Source organism: Macrobrachium nipponense, chromosome 16 (genome assembly GCF_015104395.2).
Source record: "Macrobrachium nipponense isolate FS-2020 chromosome 16, ASM1510439v2, whole genome shotgun sequence".
Classification (NCBI taxonomy): Eukaryota; Metazoa; Arthropoda; class Malacostraca; order Decapoda; family Palaemonidae; genus Macrobrachium; species Macrobrachium nipponense.
In genome coordinates this window covers 4,601,682-4,619,446 of record NC_087209.1, presented here as the reverse complement: position 1 = coordinate 4,619,446, position 17,765 = coordinate 4,601,682, and the positions used below count along the sequence as shown (strand labels likewise).

The following is a 17,765-nucleotide window of genomic DNA, read 5'->3' as shown; positions in this document are numbered from 1 at the left end:
ATTTGTATTTCTGCAGTTATAATATGGCTAAGCAAAGCAATGCACTATGGATTAAGTCATATTTAAAATAGCTGTTTTTATTAATCTCATTAAATTTGTCTCAGCACATAATGATGATAAAGTTTACCTTAGTGCCTGTACGTCTTATAAGTAACAATTTCCAAAGAAAATGGATTGAGTAATAGTGTTTTCAAGACAAAGTGGAAGCAATTTAAAGTATATTGTAACAAAATATCATGAGTATTTTCACGTCTTACCCAGCTTCAAGAACTGCAGCTATCTCGAAGATGATGAGCTCAAACATTGTACAAGACAGCATAAAGATCATTGGAAAAAACAACTGTACCAAAGTATTATGAGCTTCATAATCTCTGAATATTTTCTTCACAAACCACACCCACCCTCCAACGAAGAATATCAACTGAAAAATTAATGTCGTCAGTTAACAAAAGCTACCAAATAATCAATACTGTTTTTATTATAACATTACTGATGAAGATGACTAAGAAATAATTTCTGAATTAGCCTACATATTGTATTTTACAAAATCTTTCTACTTTTCTCTTAAAAAATAAATTAACAGTTCTGTAAACCTTACTAATATCTATTCAGTGGAATTTAAATTGTCACAAAATGCTACAAAAGCTAAACCTTAAATAATTTCTTAGATATAGTATAAGGCTATATATGGAGTATGTAGGTACTATGTTCTTACAGTTTAATTAGTATATGGCTAGGCAGCCACTACAGTAACTGTTGCAAACAGGGTTGGCCCAGTGTTACCTGGCCGGCAATACTGGGAGGAATGGTAGTGGAGGAGCCTCCTGCAGACATCTGGTTACTCAAATATATAAATAAACATACTACCTTAAGCCATGGTCTAGGATAAGACTAAGATAGGTCAGGTAGAGAACACTGTATCCTACATTAGGGTAAATGACTAAGCAGCGACATAGCAGCCACTGATCCCGGAATGCGGCCACCTTCCCGAAAAAGTACTTTAATTCACTGACATGACCATCAGTCAAGAGTTATAGGCTAGCCCATCTTGGCAGCACACCGAGACCTCTACGTTCCTCTCGAAGTAGGTGTTTTCTCTTAAATTACGAATACCTAATGGCATAGCTAATCCAAGCGCATTCCGAGAGGTGGCCACGATGTCGCCGTTCAGTCATTTAACCTACGTGAGGTTAGGATATGTCACTGAAAGGACTGCAGGCATCAATTTTTAGCCTGGTTAACAAGGTCCATACAGAATACCGTCTACCTAGCCGGGAAGGTTGCAGCATTTTGCGGTTCCCTTACACTTGGTTCAGTTGTAAACTACTGTCATTACTGGCTCCCACTGCCAATGTTTACATTTAATTTACATAGTATTTACTTTAGAACGCTAACTTCACCCCTGATAACAAGGGATCAACTATTGCAAAGTTGCAAGCCGAGATTCGCCAGAGAATTTTGCCTTTGGGCTACAAGACAGGTTGGCATTTTGCCCACTTACAACCCATATGGTATAAGGGCTTGCTACGCAAAACATGACAATTCCACGTAATAACATCATCTTGCAATGCCTACCATAGACCCAATCATGATAGCACTATCGACCAGTATCCCCATTTTCGCGTCGTTATCAGGAAGTTGACATTTGGGTAGAAGAAGGAAGCAGGTGTCAGTGTTTGTTTTCAAACTTCCTCTTCTGGACGGAGGTAAGAAACCGCAGCAAATTGTAGATTCTTTTCTGGTCGGCAACTGGTTAACCCTTTAAGTGGCCAATTCGAGACATCTAACTTGATCACTTACGTTCAAAGGTACGCAGTGGAGTTATATAAAAAAAATTGCTTCACTGTACTCCCATGGCTTAATTTATTTCTTCATTTACTCCTTTGTCGGCGTTCCTCTCTCTCGCAGTCAAGTAATAGGCGCCGTACCGTCCCACCCAAGTGCATTTGGCCATATTTTCACAAGTCGGGAATTCATGTCTTGTAACAATGTATTGACTTTTCTGTCTGTCTTTTATTTGAATTTATAAAAAAAAAAAAACAGTGAGTGAGTCAGGCCCTTGGGTGATTTGCAGTGCGGTGTGACATCTCTGGTAACATCATTTTTAACGGCTTTCGCAGAAATTAATTTAATATACAAATTATACCTAATGGAAAACCTGATCAACACCGGCAATTACTTATCAACAAGTAATGACGAATTTCACGAAGGGTTTAATTTATGTGAAAACAAACAAACAATGATGAATATACTGTAGTGTGGTTAAATTTGTAATAGCTCTTTGCATGATAATTTTATTAATATCAGGGAGACATGCAACAAAGCGTAAACATCCCAATTTCGCGGCTGAATTCTTTTAAGTAGCGAACTGTCGACAAAAGTACCTCAACATTTGGTTTTACGCAAATGAAATACTAAAGTATAAGAAATTCTAGCTCACAGAGTACACTACATCTTGTTCATGGTTATAGTAATGGTATCATTACATTTACTAAACAAGAACTGTGATACTAGAATAATTTATCCGTATTTGGTGAATGAAATGTTAACATGATTGTGAAGTGTGTAGTTCTTAAAATTGAGGGGGACTAGTTCTGGTCCCACTCGATTTCTTATTTTTGTTGTAACAGATGTCACTGTTGTAAAAACTCAGTCAACATGGATAGGCTGTATATTTTCAAGGCAATCAGCATATAGACTCTTCCGCAGCATTTTTGACATTATAGCTTTGGTCCAAAATGATCCAAAAGTCGGAATCTGCTTCTCACAAAAGCAGGACAGTCCATAGACATATCTTTGGCACAGTCAATAGCTGATAGTAAATGCCACTGGTTTTCGGTGTCGCTAAGTGGTACGTTGTAGGGTGAATGGAAGTTCTGGAAATGGTGGCCACAAGAGCTTAAGTCAAAATTTGCTACCTATACATAAGTTGTCTTTTACACAGGTATTTTAAGAAAAAATCAACTGCAAATTTGACATACATGAATATATCATGATAAATTTGAGAAAAGGGGGGTTATTACCTTTGGAGTAATCCCTTCTAATCATTAATGATAATTTTTCTATCCTTTGATGTAAGTTACTCGATACTGGCCAAAAGTTCCTGCGTTTGCAAATTCGTATTTTACTTCTGCTTTCTAATTATGACTTAACTTAGACCACTGGATCCCCTAAGCATCGAATTCCCATCACACTTTATTTACAGAGATACAGAAATTAAAATACTATCCCATTACAATGCTAATGCTACAAAAATTCATTTTAACTGTCCACTGTCATGACCAATCAGCTGCTCGGCCGTAAACTTAGAGCGCAAAAATCCCAAAACTGAAAAAAAATTTCAAAGGCGGCAGATTAACAGTGGGCTTGCTCGCTATAACGACTGGGAGCAATAGGGAGCCAAAAGACGAACCTCGTTTTGGACAATGAAAGTGACGACGATCAGGAGATTAACATGAAATTGTAACAAGGATCTTCATTTGTCTTAATTTCAAATCCCCATCGAAATCCTTGACTTTCCTGTGCTTTCTATTATACCCACAAATTCTGTTACATCTTTTGCATATTGCTTAGCATAAAATGCATCATGACTAACCAAGCTAAAATAGAGTCAAGTAAACCTGGTGGTCTTGCGGTAGAAAACGATTAAGCCTAAGTGCTATTCACATCAGGTACAGATGATTGTGCATATTGCACCACATGAACGCCTGATCCGATTATGGAAATATCTTCCAATGCGTTTACGCAAAGTTTGCAAACCTGCCCCAATATCTGGAACGATAAATAAAATGTCGTCTTATTATACACATAAAATGGATCATTTGCTCTGAAAAAATAATACAATTATGCTCTGCTTGAATAACGTCATATTCTGTCTTTCACTGCGACTGAGAGATGTCAAACAAGTATACTTATGTCTTGGGATTCCACACACAACTAAGACTCAAGGACATTGACAATAAACGGTGGCCACGAGTGTTTCTCATTTCAGTGCATGCTCACTGTTCAATCTACGAATTATCTTCTCATCCATGAATGCGATAAGTCTTTTTTATACACAATTCTAATACACGCTTATTGAATATAGCACCTACAGGACAATGCCACATGTGGAAAGTCCCTCATTCTACATATTATAACTAAGGGTTAAAAAATTCTAAAAAGTTATTTTATAGGGTACCTATGACAATAACCACTGACTATCAAATAGCTCTTTTGACAGACATCACTGAAAGAAAAACATGAAAGAAAACTACTGAAATAATACACAAAATCATAAACACACAAGGTAGAGGGCAAGTGGTTATACGTTCATGGAATCAAACAAGTTACTCGAAAAAGACCTCTGGATTTGTAAGACCCAAGCACTAAAAAGAAGTAAAAATATGTGGTTCATCCAAGTCTGATTATTTAAAAATTACAAACTTAATACAGTAAATGAATAGGCCCGTTTTGTTTAGCAAATGCCGAATGGAAGGTAGGTCTTCAAAATTTAAACACGGATGATGATGATGGCGTCATAATGAACATTTTATCAATGTATTCAAGTGATCCAATGCACTGAAAACAGATGGTGCCATAATGGCATTAAGATATGAGAAGGTCACGACGAAGTCTTGAGATGTTACATATCCTACTTTAAATATCGGATCTAGCTAAGTTCATTCCGCCAGGCCATCATAAATAGTATTTAAAAAATGGCAAAAATTAAACGTTACAGTGAAAAATACAACTCCATTTTGCTAGACTATCATCATTAATATTTTAAAAAGGCAAAAAATTAAACGTTACAGAGAATAGTAGCATCACAATTTTTAAAAAGTAAATTGTATTTTTCATAACCATACAAACCTGAGGTCCTTATAAGACATTAGGAATTGCCCTCAGCGAAGTGGGACACGGCCGCTAGACTTCTATAACAACGTAGTTCGGTAGTTGCGGATGAGAAAATCGACTTCATTTGGCTAGACCGAAATAAATATCTTTAATTAAGTACATAAAAAAACTTGAGATGAGATTCACCACTCTAATGAAAACTTGAGCGTTGTACACAAGGGGCAACGGGCCTCGAAAGCCGTGGATTCAGCATCCATCGATCAGCTGATAAACCACAACATCCACAGAGAAGCTGTTGTTGTGGGTTGGAATTTGCTGCGTTTGTTCTGCGTCGCTTTCAAAATTCACCCGTTGCCCTGAATATAGCCTCAAAATACTTACAAGAGGAGAGAATAATGTAGGTAGTTTTTTTTTTTCAAAAAAATAAGTTCTGACCAATCTGTCAGACTGGTGTTCTTCTGGTCTGGGGACCAGAGGAAATTCAAACGTTTCTCGAAACTACCTAGTAGTAGATGCAGTCCTGACATGTTCTTTCTGCTGTTTTTTCAGGTAAAATGCAAAGTAAATGTTTAAGTTCGAAAGCCTTCACTTGTGCTCGTGTGTTGCCAGACGCGTTCTAGCTTATAGGTAGCTCATTGCCCTGTAAGGTAACTTAGTAGGCCAGTGGTTGTTCCCAAAGTTGTCATTACCATACCCGGATACCCCAGTTCAACAAGTACATTTAGTAATGTTGGAAGTGGATACCTAGTACCTATTGTCACCATGCAGTGAAAATAATTTCAGCACTTAGGGTAAAAAACCGTAGGGTACAGAGTGGACCATGTACGATTAGCGTGGACAATCCCAAAAAAAGTACATTATAACGCGTCCTGACATCGGAGATGGGCATCAGTCGCAACTTGTCGTTGGTGAGAAACGTAGCTAAAGACCTCTTCTCTCCTTTCGAAGTAAGTATTTTCTCCAAAGTTAGAAATTAAGGCCAAATTTTAAGATTTAAACAGAGGGTAGTGAAAACGGTGTCAAACGTAGTGTAAATCTCACCAAAACGCGTTCAACATTTTTACTTACAACTCGAAATATTTAGAAGATTGACGCCATCTCGATGTTTACGGAGTCGCTTGTGTCAATAAACTAACCATTTCCTGTGATAAATCCGCATACAACTTGTACCCACATACGCTGGGGCACTTTCATCACAACAATCGGAAAACTTTCCCTCACCGAGTAAACAACTTTTGTAGAAGACGACGACGAAGCGTGCACTTCGATAATTTTTTAAATAAATAGTAAAACATCAATATTTTACATATTTAGATGATTAATTTGAAAATATTCGTTATTGAAAAAGTAACTCGATTCTGACTCAAATTTATAAGTAATTATTTGTTCCGATACGTAATACAAACCATCGGTCCTTTAACAATAGGAAGTAGCTAGCGGCAGCTGGAACGGTCGTAAGCTTCGAACAAGGGGAGAACGGTAGTTACCTGCTTGTCCGACAGTCGCGCGGCAGGTAAACAAATCACTTTTGCTTTCGGCCGCGGGTGTGAAGGACGTGTTCGTCATCGCTCTCTGCCCGCTTCATCGTATATGCTTTGTTTATATTGTGTTTTCTACTAATGGTTTGTTTGACTTGAAAATTGAAACTGTAAGTACACTGTTCATTTTCATTACTTTATTATGAACCAACATGGAGCTATCGCCGTAGATGCGGCGATTTCCTCTCTTTTCATGAATTGAACCCTTGAATTATGTCTCGGTGCCGAGGGCGGGCGCGCTCGCGCCGAGTCATGTATTTTGGGCGAAAGTGTGTAATTGAAAAATGTAAGTACTCTTTTCATTATATTTTTGCCCTGTGCGTTCGTTACCGAGAGTGTGATTGCGCTCGGCACGAGCCTTTTATTTGTATAATAGAATGCAATGAAAGTGGATTCGCAATTGCAATATTCTTTTCATTTTCATTTATTTATTTATTTGCATGAATTTAATTTGGATCAATTTTCGTTCTTACCCGGGAATTGATCCTTACGATTATTATATGTGAAAGTGAAATCGCAAGTGCAGTATTCTGTTTTCATTTTCATATATATTTTATGATAGCATCATATTATTTGGATCAAGTTTCCGTTCTTACCCGGAATTGATCTTTTCCCCTTTAAGTTCTATGAAGTGAATCGCAAGGGCAGTATTCTGTTTCATTTTCATATTACTTTTCACTGCTGTGTTGGGGGTAGGGGTAAGCGAAGGTCTGCCCAGGGAAGTCGGTTTGGAAAAAGCCTCTCTCCCGCGACTCCCTTGGTATCCGATTCTTCGTCTTCCTTCCTGCCCCCCGCTCAGCTTCTTCGTTGTATTTTGTATTTGGTGGGTCTTCCTTGCGTTCGGGGTGGGGCATGTCTTCCCCCCGTGCGTGAGGGAACCCCTCTTACTAATCTATCTATGTTACCGCAGTGCTACATCCGTGGGAGACGACCTTTTACAGGTATTGGACCACCGCGGCGGCAGGGCGTGCCTAGCATCCACGGGCTGCTGCAGCGTCTAGCGAGGTCTGGGGCGGTCTCCACTACTACCACGGCCGCTTATGCTGCTCCCCCCCCCCCCCCGGTCTACACTCCCCATGCTGTGTCGGTGACGCCGTCTGCCGCTACTAGGGCCGCCGCCGTACCGAGGGGGGGTTGCCGCCGCCGCCTGTTTTCTTCGTGTTGCCTGCCCAGACTTCCGGTGTTCCAGCAGCTCGCCCCTGGACTGCCGACCGCCAGTACCCAGTTCCGCTGGCTGCCGATGATTCTACGAGGCGATCGCTGGGCCTGCCGTACCTGCAGCTGATGTGATTCCCGCTGTTGGCTTGGCTGTCCCTTCTGGGTCTACCGCTGCCGCTGTTCCTGCCGCTCCTGAGCTGGTTGCTGTTCCTGTCGCTCCTGGTTCCTGAGCCTGTCCATGCGGGTGGTTGCCCACGGGTGTGTCTTCCCCAGAGTCCCAGGTCCTTCCGGACAGGTGCAGTCGGCCGTGTTGCTTCGGCAATAGCCCCGGCTCCGGCCTGGATGGAGGACCTGACGGACTGTCCTGCGTGAGCTGACGAGGAAGAGGAGAAGGAAGGAAGCTGTCATCTTCGTCTTCATCGTCTGCTGCTGCCTCTTCCCCTTCGACTTCTAAGGCCCATAAGCCGAAGAAGAAGAAGGCTGCCTTCCCCCCTAAGAAGTCTCCTTCGGGAACTTCTAAGGGCCCGTCCCACCCCGGTGGGACGGGGGGTCCTTCTGCTGGTCCTCCTGCTCCTTCGGGAGCGGGGCCCGTCTCCCCTTCCGTAAGGAAGAGATAGACGGGGACCAGAGGAGTATCGGTTAGCTCTGGTACTTCCTCGCCTGGTGCTAGCGGCGATGCCGCTACGCCAGGTTCCAGCTCAGTCTCTCGTTCGCGAGAGATCCCGAGTGTACGTTCTCCCCGGGAGACCGTGCAGCCAAGTTTCGGCGCCAGAGTTCGCTCGGCGCCAAGACGCGGCACGGAGCAGAAGGCTGGTGAGAGACGCTCAGGTGACTCTTGCCAGGCCAGCGGCCGCTCTTGCAGCGACCAGCTGGTAACCCGGGTTTGTTCCGATACGTAATACAAACCATCGGTCCTTTAACAATAGGAAGTAGCTAGCGGCAGCTGGAACGGTCGTAAGCTTCGAACAAGGGGAGAACGGTAGTTAACTGCTTGTCCGCGCGACTGGGAGGTAAACAAATCACTTTTGCCTTCGGACCGCGGGTGTGAAGGACGTGTTCGTCATCGCTCTCTGCCCGCTTCATCGTCGTATGCTTTGTTTATATTGTGTTTTCTACTAATGGTTTGTTTGACTTGAAAATGAACTGTAAGTACACTGTTTTCATTTTCATTACTTAATTATGAACCAACATGGAGCTATCGCCGTAGATGCGGCGATTTCCTCTTTTCATGAATTGAACCCTTGAATTATGTCTGCGTGCCGAGGGCGGGCGCGCTCGCGCGCCGAGTCATGTATTTGGGCGCAAAGTGTGTAATTGAAAAATGTAAGTACTCTTTTCATTATATTTTTGCCCTGTGCGTTCGTTACCGGAGTGTGATTGCGCTCGGCACGAGCCGTTATTTTGTATAATAGAATGCAATGAAAGTGGATTCGCAATTCCAATATTCTTTTCATTTTCATTTATTTACTTGCATGAAATTTAATTTGGATCAATTTTCGTTCTTACCCGGGAATTGATCCTTACGATTATTTTATGTGAAAGTGAAATCGCAAGTGCAGTATTCTGTTTCATTTTCATATATATTTTATGATAGCATCATATTATTTGGATCAAGTTTCCGTTCTTACCCGGGAATTGATCTTTCCCCTTTAAGTTCTATGAAGTGAATCGCAAGGGCAGTATTCCGTTTCATTTTCATATTACTTTTCACTGCTGTGCGGGGGTAGGGAAGCGAAGGTCTGCCAGGAAGTCGTCGGAAAGCTCTCCCGCGACTCCCTTGGTATCCGATTCTTCGTCTTCCTTCCTGCCCCCCGCTCAGCTTCTTCGTTGTATTTTGTATTTGGGGTCTTCCTTGCGTTCGGGGTGGGGCATGTCTTCCCCCCATGCGTGAGGGAACCCCTCTTACTATCTATGTTACCGCAGGTGCTACATCCGCCGTGGGAGACGACCTTGGACAGGTACGGACCACCGCGGCGGCAGGGCGTGCCTAGCATCCACGGGCTGCTGCAGCGTCTAGCGAGGTCTGGGGCGGTCTCCACTACTACCACGGCCGCTTATGCTGCTCCCCCCCCCCCCCCCCCACCTGGTCTACACTCCCCATGCTGTGTCGGTGACGCCGTCTGCCGCGACTAGGGCCGCCGCCGTACCGAGGGGGTGTTGCCGCCGCCGCCTGTTTTCTTTCGTGTTGCCTGCCCCAGACTTCCGGTGTTCCAGCAGCTCGCCCCTGGACCGGCCGCCAGTACCCAGGTTCCGCTGGCTGCCCCGATGATTCTACGAGGCTATCGCTGGGCCTGCCGTACCTGCCGCTGATGTGATTCCCGCTGTTGGCTTGGCTGTCCCTTCTGGGTCTACCGCTGCCGCTGTTCCTGCCGCTCCTGAGCTGGTTGCTGTTCCTGTCGCTCCTGGTTCCTGAGCCTGTCCATGCTGGTCCTGCCCACGGTGTGTCTTCCCAAGGTCCTTCCGGGACAGGTGCAGTCGGGCCGTGTTGCTTCGGCAATAGCCCCGACTCCGGCCTGGATGGAGGACCTGACGACTGTCCTGCGTGAGCTGACGAGGAAGAGGAGAAGAGGAAGCTGTCATCTTCGTCTTCATCGTCTGCTGCTGCCTCTTCCCCTTCGACTTCTAAGGCCCATAAGCCGAAGAAGAAGAAGGCTGCCTTCCCCCCTAAGAAGTCTCCTTCGGGAACTTCTAAGGGCCCGTCCCACCCGGTGGGACGGGGGGTCCTTCTGCTGGTCCTCCTGCTCCTTCGGGAGCGGGGCCCGTCTCCCCTTCCGTAAGGAAGAGATAGACGGGGACCAGAGGAGTATCGGTTAGCTCTGGTACTTCCTCGCCTGGTGCTAGCGGCGATGCCGCTACGCCAGGTTCCGGCTCGGTCTCTCGTTCGCGAGAGATCCCGAGTGTACGTTCTCCCTCGGGAGACCGTGCAGCCAAGTTTCGGCGCCAGAGTTCGCTCGGCGCCAAGACGCGGCACGGAGCAGAAGGCTGGTGAGAGACGCTCAGGTGACTCTCGCCAGGCCAGCGGCCGCTCTTGCAGCGACCAGCTGGTAACCCGGGTTTGTTCCGACACGGCATACAAACCTTCGGTCCTTTTACAATAGGAAGGTACTAGCGGCAGCTGGATAGGTCGTAAGCTTTCGAACAAGGGGTTCGGTAGTTAACTGCTTGTCCGACAGGCGCGCGCGCGCGACTGGTAGGTAAACAAATCACTTTTGCTTTCGGCCTGCTGGCGTGTGGACGTGTATCATCGCTCTCTGCCCGCTTCATCGTCGTTGCTTTCGCATGATTGTGTTTTTCTTTTTCTATTTATCTAGTGAAACTGAATTGTAAGTACAATCATTTCATTGAATTCAATTGTGAATTAAAGGATCTTGGTTTCACCACGCCCTCCGTTTACCCGAGTGCCGGGACTGAAGGGCGTAAGTGCGGGAATTCATTTTCCCAGAAATGATCCTCGTATTGTGTATGCTCGGTGCCGAGGGCGGGAGCGCTCGCTCCGAGCGTATATTGGGTTGGAATGTGTAGATGAAAATCGTAAGTAAGTGCTCTTTTCATTTATATTTTTTTTGACCTGTATGCCCGTTGCCGAACGAATGCGCTCGGCACGGAAACTTATTCAGTATGGAAGTGGAATCGCAAGTACAGTATTCTTTTTCATTTTCATATATTATTTTGATTGTAGCAATACTCATTTGGATCAGTTTCCGAGCTTACCCGGAAATTGATCCTTCCCCCTTTTTATTTTTTTGAATGAAGTGAAATCGCAAGTGCAGTTCTTTTTCATTTTCATTTTTTATTGAGATTGCATTGTTTACTGGGATCAATGTTTCCGCTATTCCCGGGAATTGATCCTTCCCCTTTTTGTTTTGTATGAAGTGAAATCGCAAGCGCAGTAGTCTTTTCATTTTCATATATTTGTTGATTGCATCAATTCATTATGGATCAAGGTTTCCAGAAACCTTGATCCATAAAGGTAAGGAATGAATCCTTTCACCCTTGCGCTCGGTACCGAGGGCGCAAATGCGCTCGATCCGAGCCCGTATTCATTGTGAAGTGAATCGTTTTGCAAGATGCATTTTCATTTTATTCCTTATTATTGATTGCATCAATATTTATTTGGTTCAAGTTCCGCTCAGTCAGGAATTGATCCTTATGCCCTTGCATTCGGGCCGATGGCACGATTGCTCTCGGGCTCTTATATTGTTGTTGGGTACATGGGTACTGTGCGGGGGTGGGGAACGAGAACCCCCCCCCCGCTCAGTTCCCACAGATGGCTCTTCCCCTTGGGGGGGGGGGGGGGGGTTGGGGGGGGGGGGGGGGTTATCGGCGTTCTTCTCCTCGCCCGATCTGTCGAGCGCGGGGGAGGGCGCTCGGTGCCCGATGTACAATTGTATTAGGGGTCTTCCACTCGTTCGGAGAGGGCTCACCCCCCCGCGCGAGGGGACTTCCCCCCCACTAATCGCTACTACTGTTATTTCCGCAGGTGCTACTGCCACGAGGGTGGACCTGGAGGTATGGGCGTCCTTCCATTTGCAGGGCGTGCTAGTGTCCAGGGGCTGCGGTTCTTGTCTGGGCCTACTGCGGTCACCCATGGAGTGGTGACCACGCAACCAGGTGACGACGTCCCTCCTCACCTGGTGTACTCGCCTCACGTGGTAACAGTCTTGCCTACAGCCGCTGTGAAGTGCCGTTCGCCGTACCGAGAGGGGGGCGTGCCGCCGCCGCTCGTGGTTGCCGCGCTGCAGCGACCACACTTCCGCTGCCCTAGAGCGCGCCCCTGGACCTGCCGCCGGTACCAGGATGTTGCTGGCTGCTGCTCCCACTTCCTGTGTTTCCGGTGCTGCCTGCCGTACCTGCCGATTCTGGGCTGACTGTCCATGCAGTTGCTGCGCTGGCTGTCCCTGCCGTTGCTGCGCTGGCTGTCCCTGCCGTTGCTGCGCTGGCTGTCCCTACCGATGCTGTGCTGGCTGTGCCTGCTGTTCCTGAGATGCCCATACCTGCTGATGTCGTCCCTGTTCGTGGTGGTACTACCCCAGACTTTGGTCTGTCTGTACAGGTGCGTCCGGGCCCTGTGGCTTCGGCTACAGCAGCCCCGGCCTTCGCCCTGGATAGCAGATCTTACGTCTGTCCTGAGGAAGCTGACGAAGAAGATGGAGGAAGGGTGTCGTCGTCTTCATCTTCTTCATGTCGTCGGCTGCGCCTCTTCCCTTCGACTTCTAAAGGCTTCACAGCCGAGGAAGAAGAAGGTTGCCTCCTCCCTCCTAAGAAGTCTCCCTCGGGAGCTTTCTCGGGACCGTCTCACCTCGGTGGGACGGGAGGGTTCCTTCCGCTGGTCCTCCTGCTCCTTCGGGAGCGGGGCCCGTCTCTTCTAGAAGACTACGGGGACCAGAGGGGGTACCGGCTAACACCGGTACTTCCTCGCCTGGTGTCAGTGGTTCTGCCACTGCATCAGGGTCCGTCTCGGCCCCTCGTTCGCGGGAGGTACCGAGTGTACGGTCGCCTACCAGCGACCGTGCAGCCAGGAACCAGACCTCTGAGTCCGCTCAGCGTCAGGTTCACGGCACGGGGCGGAAGACTGGTGACAGCCGCTCATGCGACTCTCACCAGACCAGCTCTCACTCTCGCGGCGAACAGCTGGCTACCCGGGGACGTGACGGTCCACGACCGACCACGGGCTGAGGCTGGGAAGAGGTCCTCCCGTTCGCCGGTGCCAGCCACGGCTGGAACCAGCGACGTGACGTGCCGTGAGGACAAGCACCGGTCTCACTGTGACAGTGGAGCCTGCAGGTCGCCTGACCGTCGCTCTCACAGAAAGCGACCGGGTACGGCAACCAGCACCAGCTCTTCTGACACTCGAGATCGGGGCCGCTGTGCTCAGTCCAGCCGTTCTCCACAGCGAGACGGTTCGACCAGGCCTGCAGCTCGATCGCCACCGCGGGTTGACGATCGCCTGCAGCCCTCAAAGCCTGCTGGTTCTGCCAGCGAGCAAAGAGGGAGCGTCAGGTCTGCCTCTCCCGTACCTTCAACCTCCTCGGGTTACACCGGGAGGAGCGAGGTATTGAGGAGTGATCGTGAGGGGTGCGCCCCTCATGATCCCACCACAGCGCCCTACGTGCCAGGCACGGTTCTTGGACCGGCCAGGACGTATGCGCAAGTGGATGGGGAAGACCGAGAGGGCTGTCGCTGTTCCCCCTTCTTAGGAGGAAGGTTCTCGGAATATGCTCTTGTTCGAAGGGCTTAACGGTCCCACTCTGCAAGATGCTGTGACTTCCGAGATCCAGAGGCTTTGCCGAGGTTACGGCGCTGATTCGTCAGCACAATGACCTCGGGGAAGGATCGCCGCTCCCACCAGCAGAGCCACGTCTCGGCTCGAGTCGTTTTGGGGCCCGAGAGGGAACCCAAATCGACGGTGGGTCTGCCGCGATCGGAGCTTGCCGACTGTGTTGAACCAGGTAGTCTCTCGTCTCCGGACAAGGAGGCTCTCTCAGTTCTGGACGGTCGAACAAGCTACTTCACCTCCTCTACTGCGACAGAGGCGTTTATACGTGTCTTCGGACACCGTATTTAAATACCCCTTCGGTCCTCCTGAGGTTTCGACCTCGACGAGGACTGGAATGAGTCGGAGCGGTATCGGCTCTCTCCTGTCAGGTGTCGATCAGCCCCACCCAGACGACGTTCACAGTGGCGGCAGACACGTACCTACAGTATGAGTTCGTAACCCTCCTCGGGAAAACGTTTTCTCCTGACGATACGTTTTCCCAGGCTCTGAGAGGCATCGCCGTAAGGCGATGGCTTGCTCCTTTTCTTCTCCAACTGCTAGATCCGCTGGAAGGCGAGCCAGTATCCAATTCCTCCCCCATTCCCTCTCTCCTTACGGCTACGAGGGAAAGGGGAGGGATCCTACAGAGATTTCTCTGTAAGATCCCACGTTAGGGGCTGCGCTACCGGGGGGACCTTCGGGTCCTACCTGACGTAAGCCCCGGTCATTGAGGAGGGATCCTGCCCCTTTCTCGATTTCTACGGGAATCGGAGGAGTCCACCAGCCGATATCGTCTGACGAATTCGGTGGGGGGTTTCGCAGAGTGCTTAGAATTTTACGGAATTTCTAGCGCACTCAGAGTGTTCGAGTTTTTTATGATCTCCAAACACTTAGGCGAGACCACGGTCCAAAGTGAGCGAGAATCCCCGATAATTGTTACACGATAATCGGGAACCTCGCTTATGCTCGAATTCCCTGTATTTCTAGCATTTGGAAGAAGACCGCTGCTGAAAGAAGAGTATCTCACAGTAGGCGCTTTACCTGGAATAGAGAAGAACGGACGGGAACTTCCAGTTTGGCTTGAACTATCGTCTTCGGTATTCTGTTCACCATTGAAGCTTTCCTTTGGGAAAAGACTTCTCCTTCATCTCTGACTAGAGAACGAAGGCGGTCGATCTCCAATCCTTCTTTCTCTAGGGGAAAAGAATTTAGGATGGAGGTCGTGGTACAGAAACCTACAAATATACTACGTATATTACCCTCGACGACTGATTCTTTAACAGTTGAATTGTCCGTGGGGTAGGCGCATACCGTAGTTAACTCTACGGTTTGTGACCGAGACGAATTGTATCTTAATTGAACTGCAACTCGGGGTTGCCTGCAAACCTCCCAGCAGTTATCAGTTTCGATTTTTAGATACTTGGTATTGTCATGACAACACCAAATCAGCTTTTGTATTTACCGAAATCCGTTCGGTTAAAATATTAATTGCTCGAGCGTATTCTTTATGCTCGATGGTTCTAGCCGAACGCATTCCTTCGTGGAATAATGGATTACCTGGCAACTCAGGATGACGAGTCACCGAGAGCTACTGCGTATTGAACTGCCTGATAGCGGCTCAGTATCAGCTAGGTCTCGGAGATGCACGGTCGGTTACGTCTCTCTCTCCCCTGGTTGGATGGACTACCGAACCGTATCTCTGCCCAACAATCATGGACTTAGGTCTCTGATTAACGGGGATTCTCGCAATAATGAAGGACCATCTACTGCTGTGACGCTCGATTTCATCGCCTTCGACATTGCGAGAATTTTTCAACAGAGATATCTCCTGGACTCTTTCATCTTTCTGTTTACCGCACGGTGAACAGAAGTCTGTACTAGTCAACCGCTGCATCGCACTGCGATAATGCAAATGATTTTTGCAGACATCTGAGTTGTCTTCAAAATATCTCGTATTCGTAGGTGTGCAATTTCATTGCTCGCCCCGAATTAACAGATATGTCAGAAGACATCGCCTACTCTCCGACCTGACAGCTCTACTTCCAAATGTTCAGCCCATGAGAAGCAGTTCTTCAGGCAGTAGTTCCCTGTATTCATTACTGGAAGCGCTCCGCTTTATTGCAACTACGATCCTCACCGGACAGCAATCAATAGCGGTTAGCGTTCTCAGTCTTTGTAGCACAGGTTCAGAATCTTGAGAATCCTTCTCTCGGTTCAGCTGTGAAGACGTAGGTTGCATTTTCTGTACACCTTCGTCTTCAACGTCACATAGTGTTTGTTTCGTCCTTACCCGAGAATCAAACTATACTATGAGATATCTGCCATCAAGGACCTCGGTCTCTAGAAGGCAATTGACTTTCGCCTGTTGGGCACATGCCTTAAGAGAGTCATCACCTTGCCTTCTGGCATCGTGACGAACAAAATTATTTGTTTAGTCTCTTGGCATAACCCTGTTAAGGCGAAGGTCACGTGACTTGCTCGGGTGCTTGGACAACTTGCCTCCTACCGAACGCAGTCAGTAGGCAGCTGTCAGAGCGCCAAGTCTGTTACGAACTTCGCTGTGGACTTAGTTCGGTTGTTCCATAACAATCTTTCTTCGTCCTAACGGCTGTCACAGTACCCATACCATCGACACCCAACATTGAGGGTCGGTGTCCTATCCACTACCGAGAACAACAACTTCGCTGCAGACGGATAGACCAGTATGGTTAACAGGACAATACCGAAGTCGAGAAGAGGGATAGGTCATACGACAATTCCCTTCTTTCCTCCTGAGGTAATTGCATGACTTTGCCTGCGAAGTCAAGCATCCAGGGGATGGGGATTCGTGACGCTCGATTTCGTACGAATTCGTAGCGAAGACTCTGAACCCTTCGGTTCCTGACGATCGGTTAGAGTCCTTCACAGTCCCCTCCCTAATGGACTTCACCGCCTTCGATGCGAAGGAGATGCTGCTTTGTCCTGTGAAAGCGCGACCGCGCTTTCTGAAGAAACTCGACATCCCAGGCGGAGTGTTGAAGACTCTTCGTCAGCACCAAGATGACCTAGAAGTACACTCCCTCGAGTTACACAAGAACTTCTCCGTGGCGCAGGTACTGAAGGCAGGGGTCTGGTACAACCAGACCACTGGCACCTCCTTCTACCTTTTGGATATTGCCCACAGGTCCTTGGATCGTTTTGTTTTCCTTAGGACCCGTGGTGGCTGCTCAAACACGTTGTCTAGCTAACCCAGACCCTAGCAGGCTGAAACAGCATCGAGTCCTGGTGTGACTGTAGAATAGATAAGTGAATGAGAGAGTGACTGGCTTCTCTTCCTATCTTTTTCTCCCCCCTCTACCTTGTAGGGTTAGATACACGGTCATCACCTTGCTGGATAAGGACGAGATGCCGGTGAGCTACTCGACAGAGCCCCCATCCTATCCCTTTTCACTAGGGATGGGAGCGAATATCCACCACTTCCTCTACAAGGGGGGGAAGTGGATGCCAACAAGAGACAAACCATAACGTTGTTGCCTCTTGCAAATAGGAAACTTGTTTGTTTGTTTGCTGGTACGAAGAGATACGCTTGCCTCTCTCTTAGTACTTGGTCCAGAGGTCTGACCATTGATCCTGCGGTGCACACCCCGATCAATCGGACAGAGGCTTGGATCCCTCCCTCGCTCTACGACCAGGGAGGCTTCCAAGGTTGGGCGAACACCAGTCTGTTCACAAAAGACTCAGATTCCACCCACCAAGAAGTGAGTCTTCCTATTGTAAAAGGACCGAAGGTTTTGTATGCCGTGTCGGAACAAATGACAATTTGTCCAAAATTGCATTTTTCCTAACTATACAAACCTGAGGTCCTTTTACACATAGCCCCACCTCATGCCACCCCTCACTCTGCAGTTTTTGCTTGGGCCAAAAGCAAAAGTGATTTGTTTACCTACCAGTCGCGCGCGCGCGCCTGTCGGACAAGCAGTTAACTACCGAACCCCTTG

At 47.6% G+C, this 17,765-nt stretch overlaps 2 protein-coding genes across 2 annotated transcripts in view; one reads left to right on the top strand and one right to left on the bottom strand.

Annotated features, from left to right (window-relative positions):
• Positions 1 to 1,730, bottom strand: part of LOC135195538 (Golgi pH regulator-like) — a 100,533-nt gene extending 98,803 nt beyond the window's left edge. The window contains exons 1-2 of the mRNA XM_064221789.1: positions 1,576 to 1,730; positions 258 to 421 (exon numbers count right to left, since the gene is read on the bottom strand). Coding sequence (XP_064077859.1) covers positions 258 to 421; positions 1,576 to 1,617 — 206 coding nt within the window. The 5' untranslated portion in view covers positions 1,618 to 1,730. The remainder of the gene's footprint in view (positions 1 to 257; positions 422 to 1,575) is intronic.
• Positions 1,731 to 5,082: 3,352 nt separating this feature from the next.
• LOC135195537 (tectonin beta-propeller repeat-containing protein 2-like) overlaps positions 5,083 to 17,765 on the top strand; it is a gene marked incomplete in the record, with an annotated part of 77,636 nt that continues 64,953 nt past the window's right edge. The window contains 1 exon segment of the mRNA XM_064221788.1: positions 5,083 to 5,341.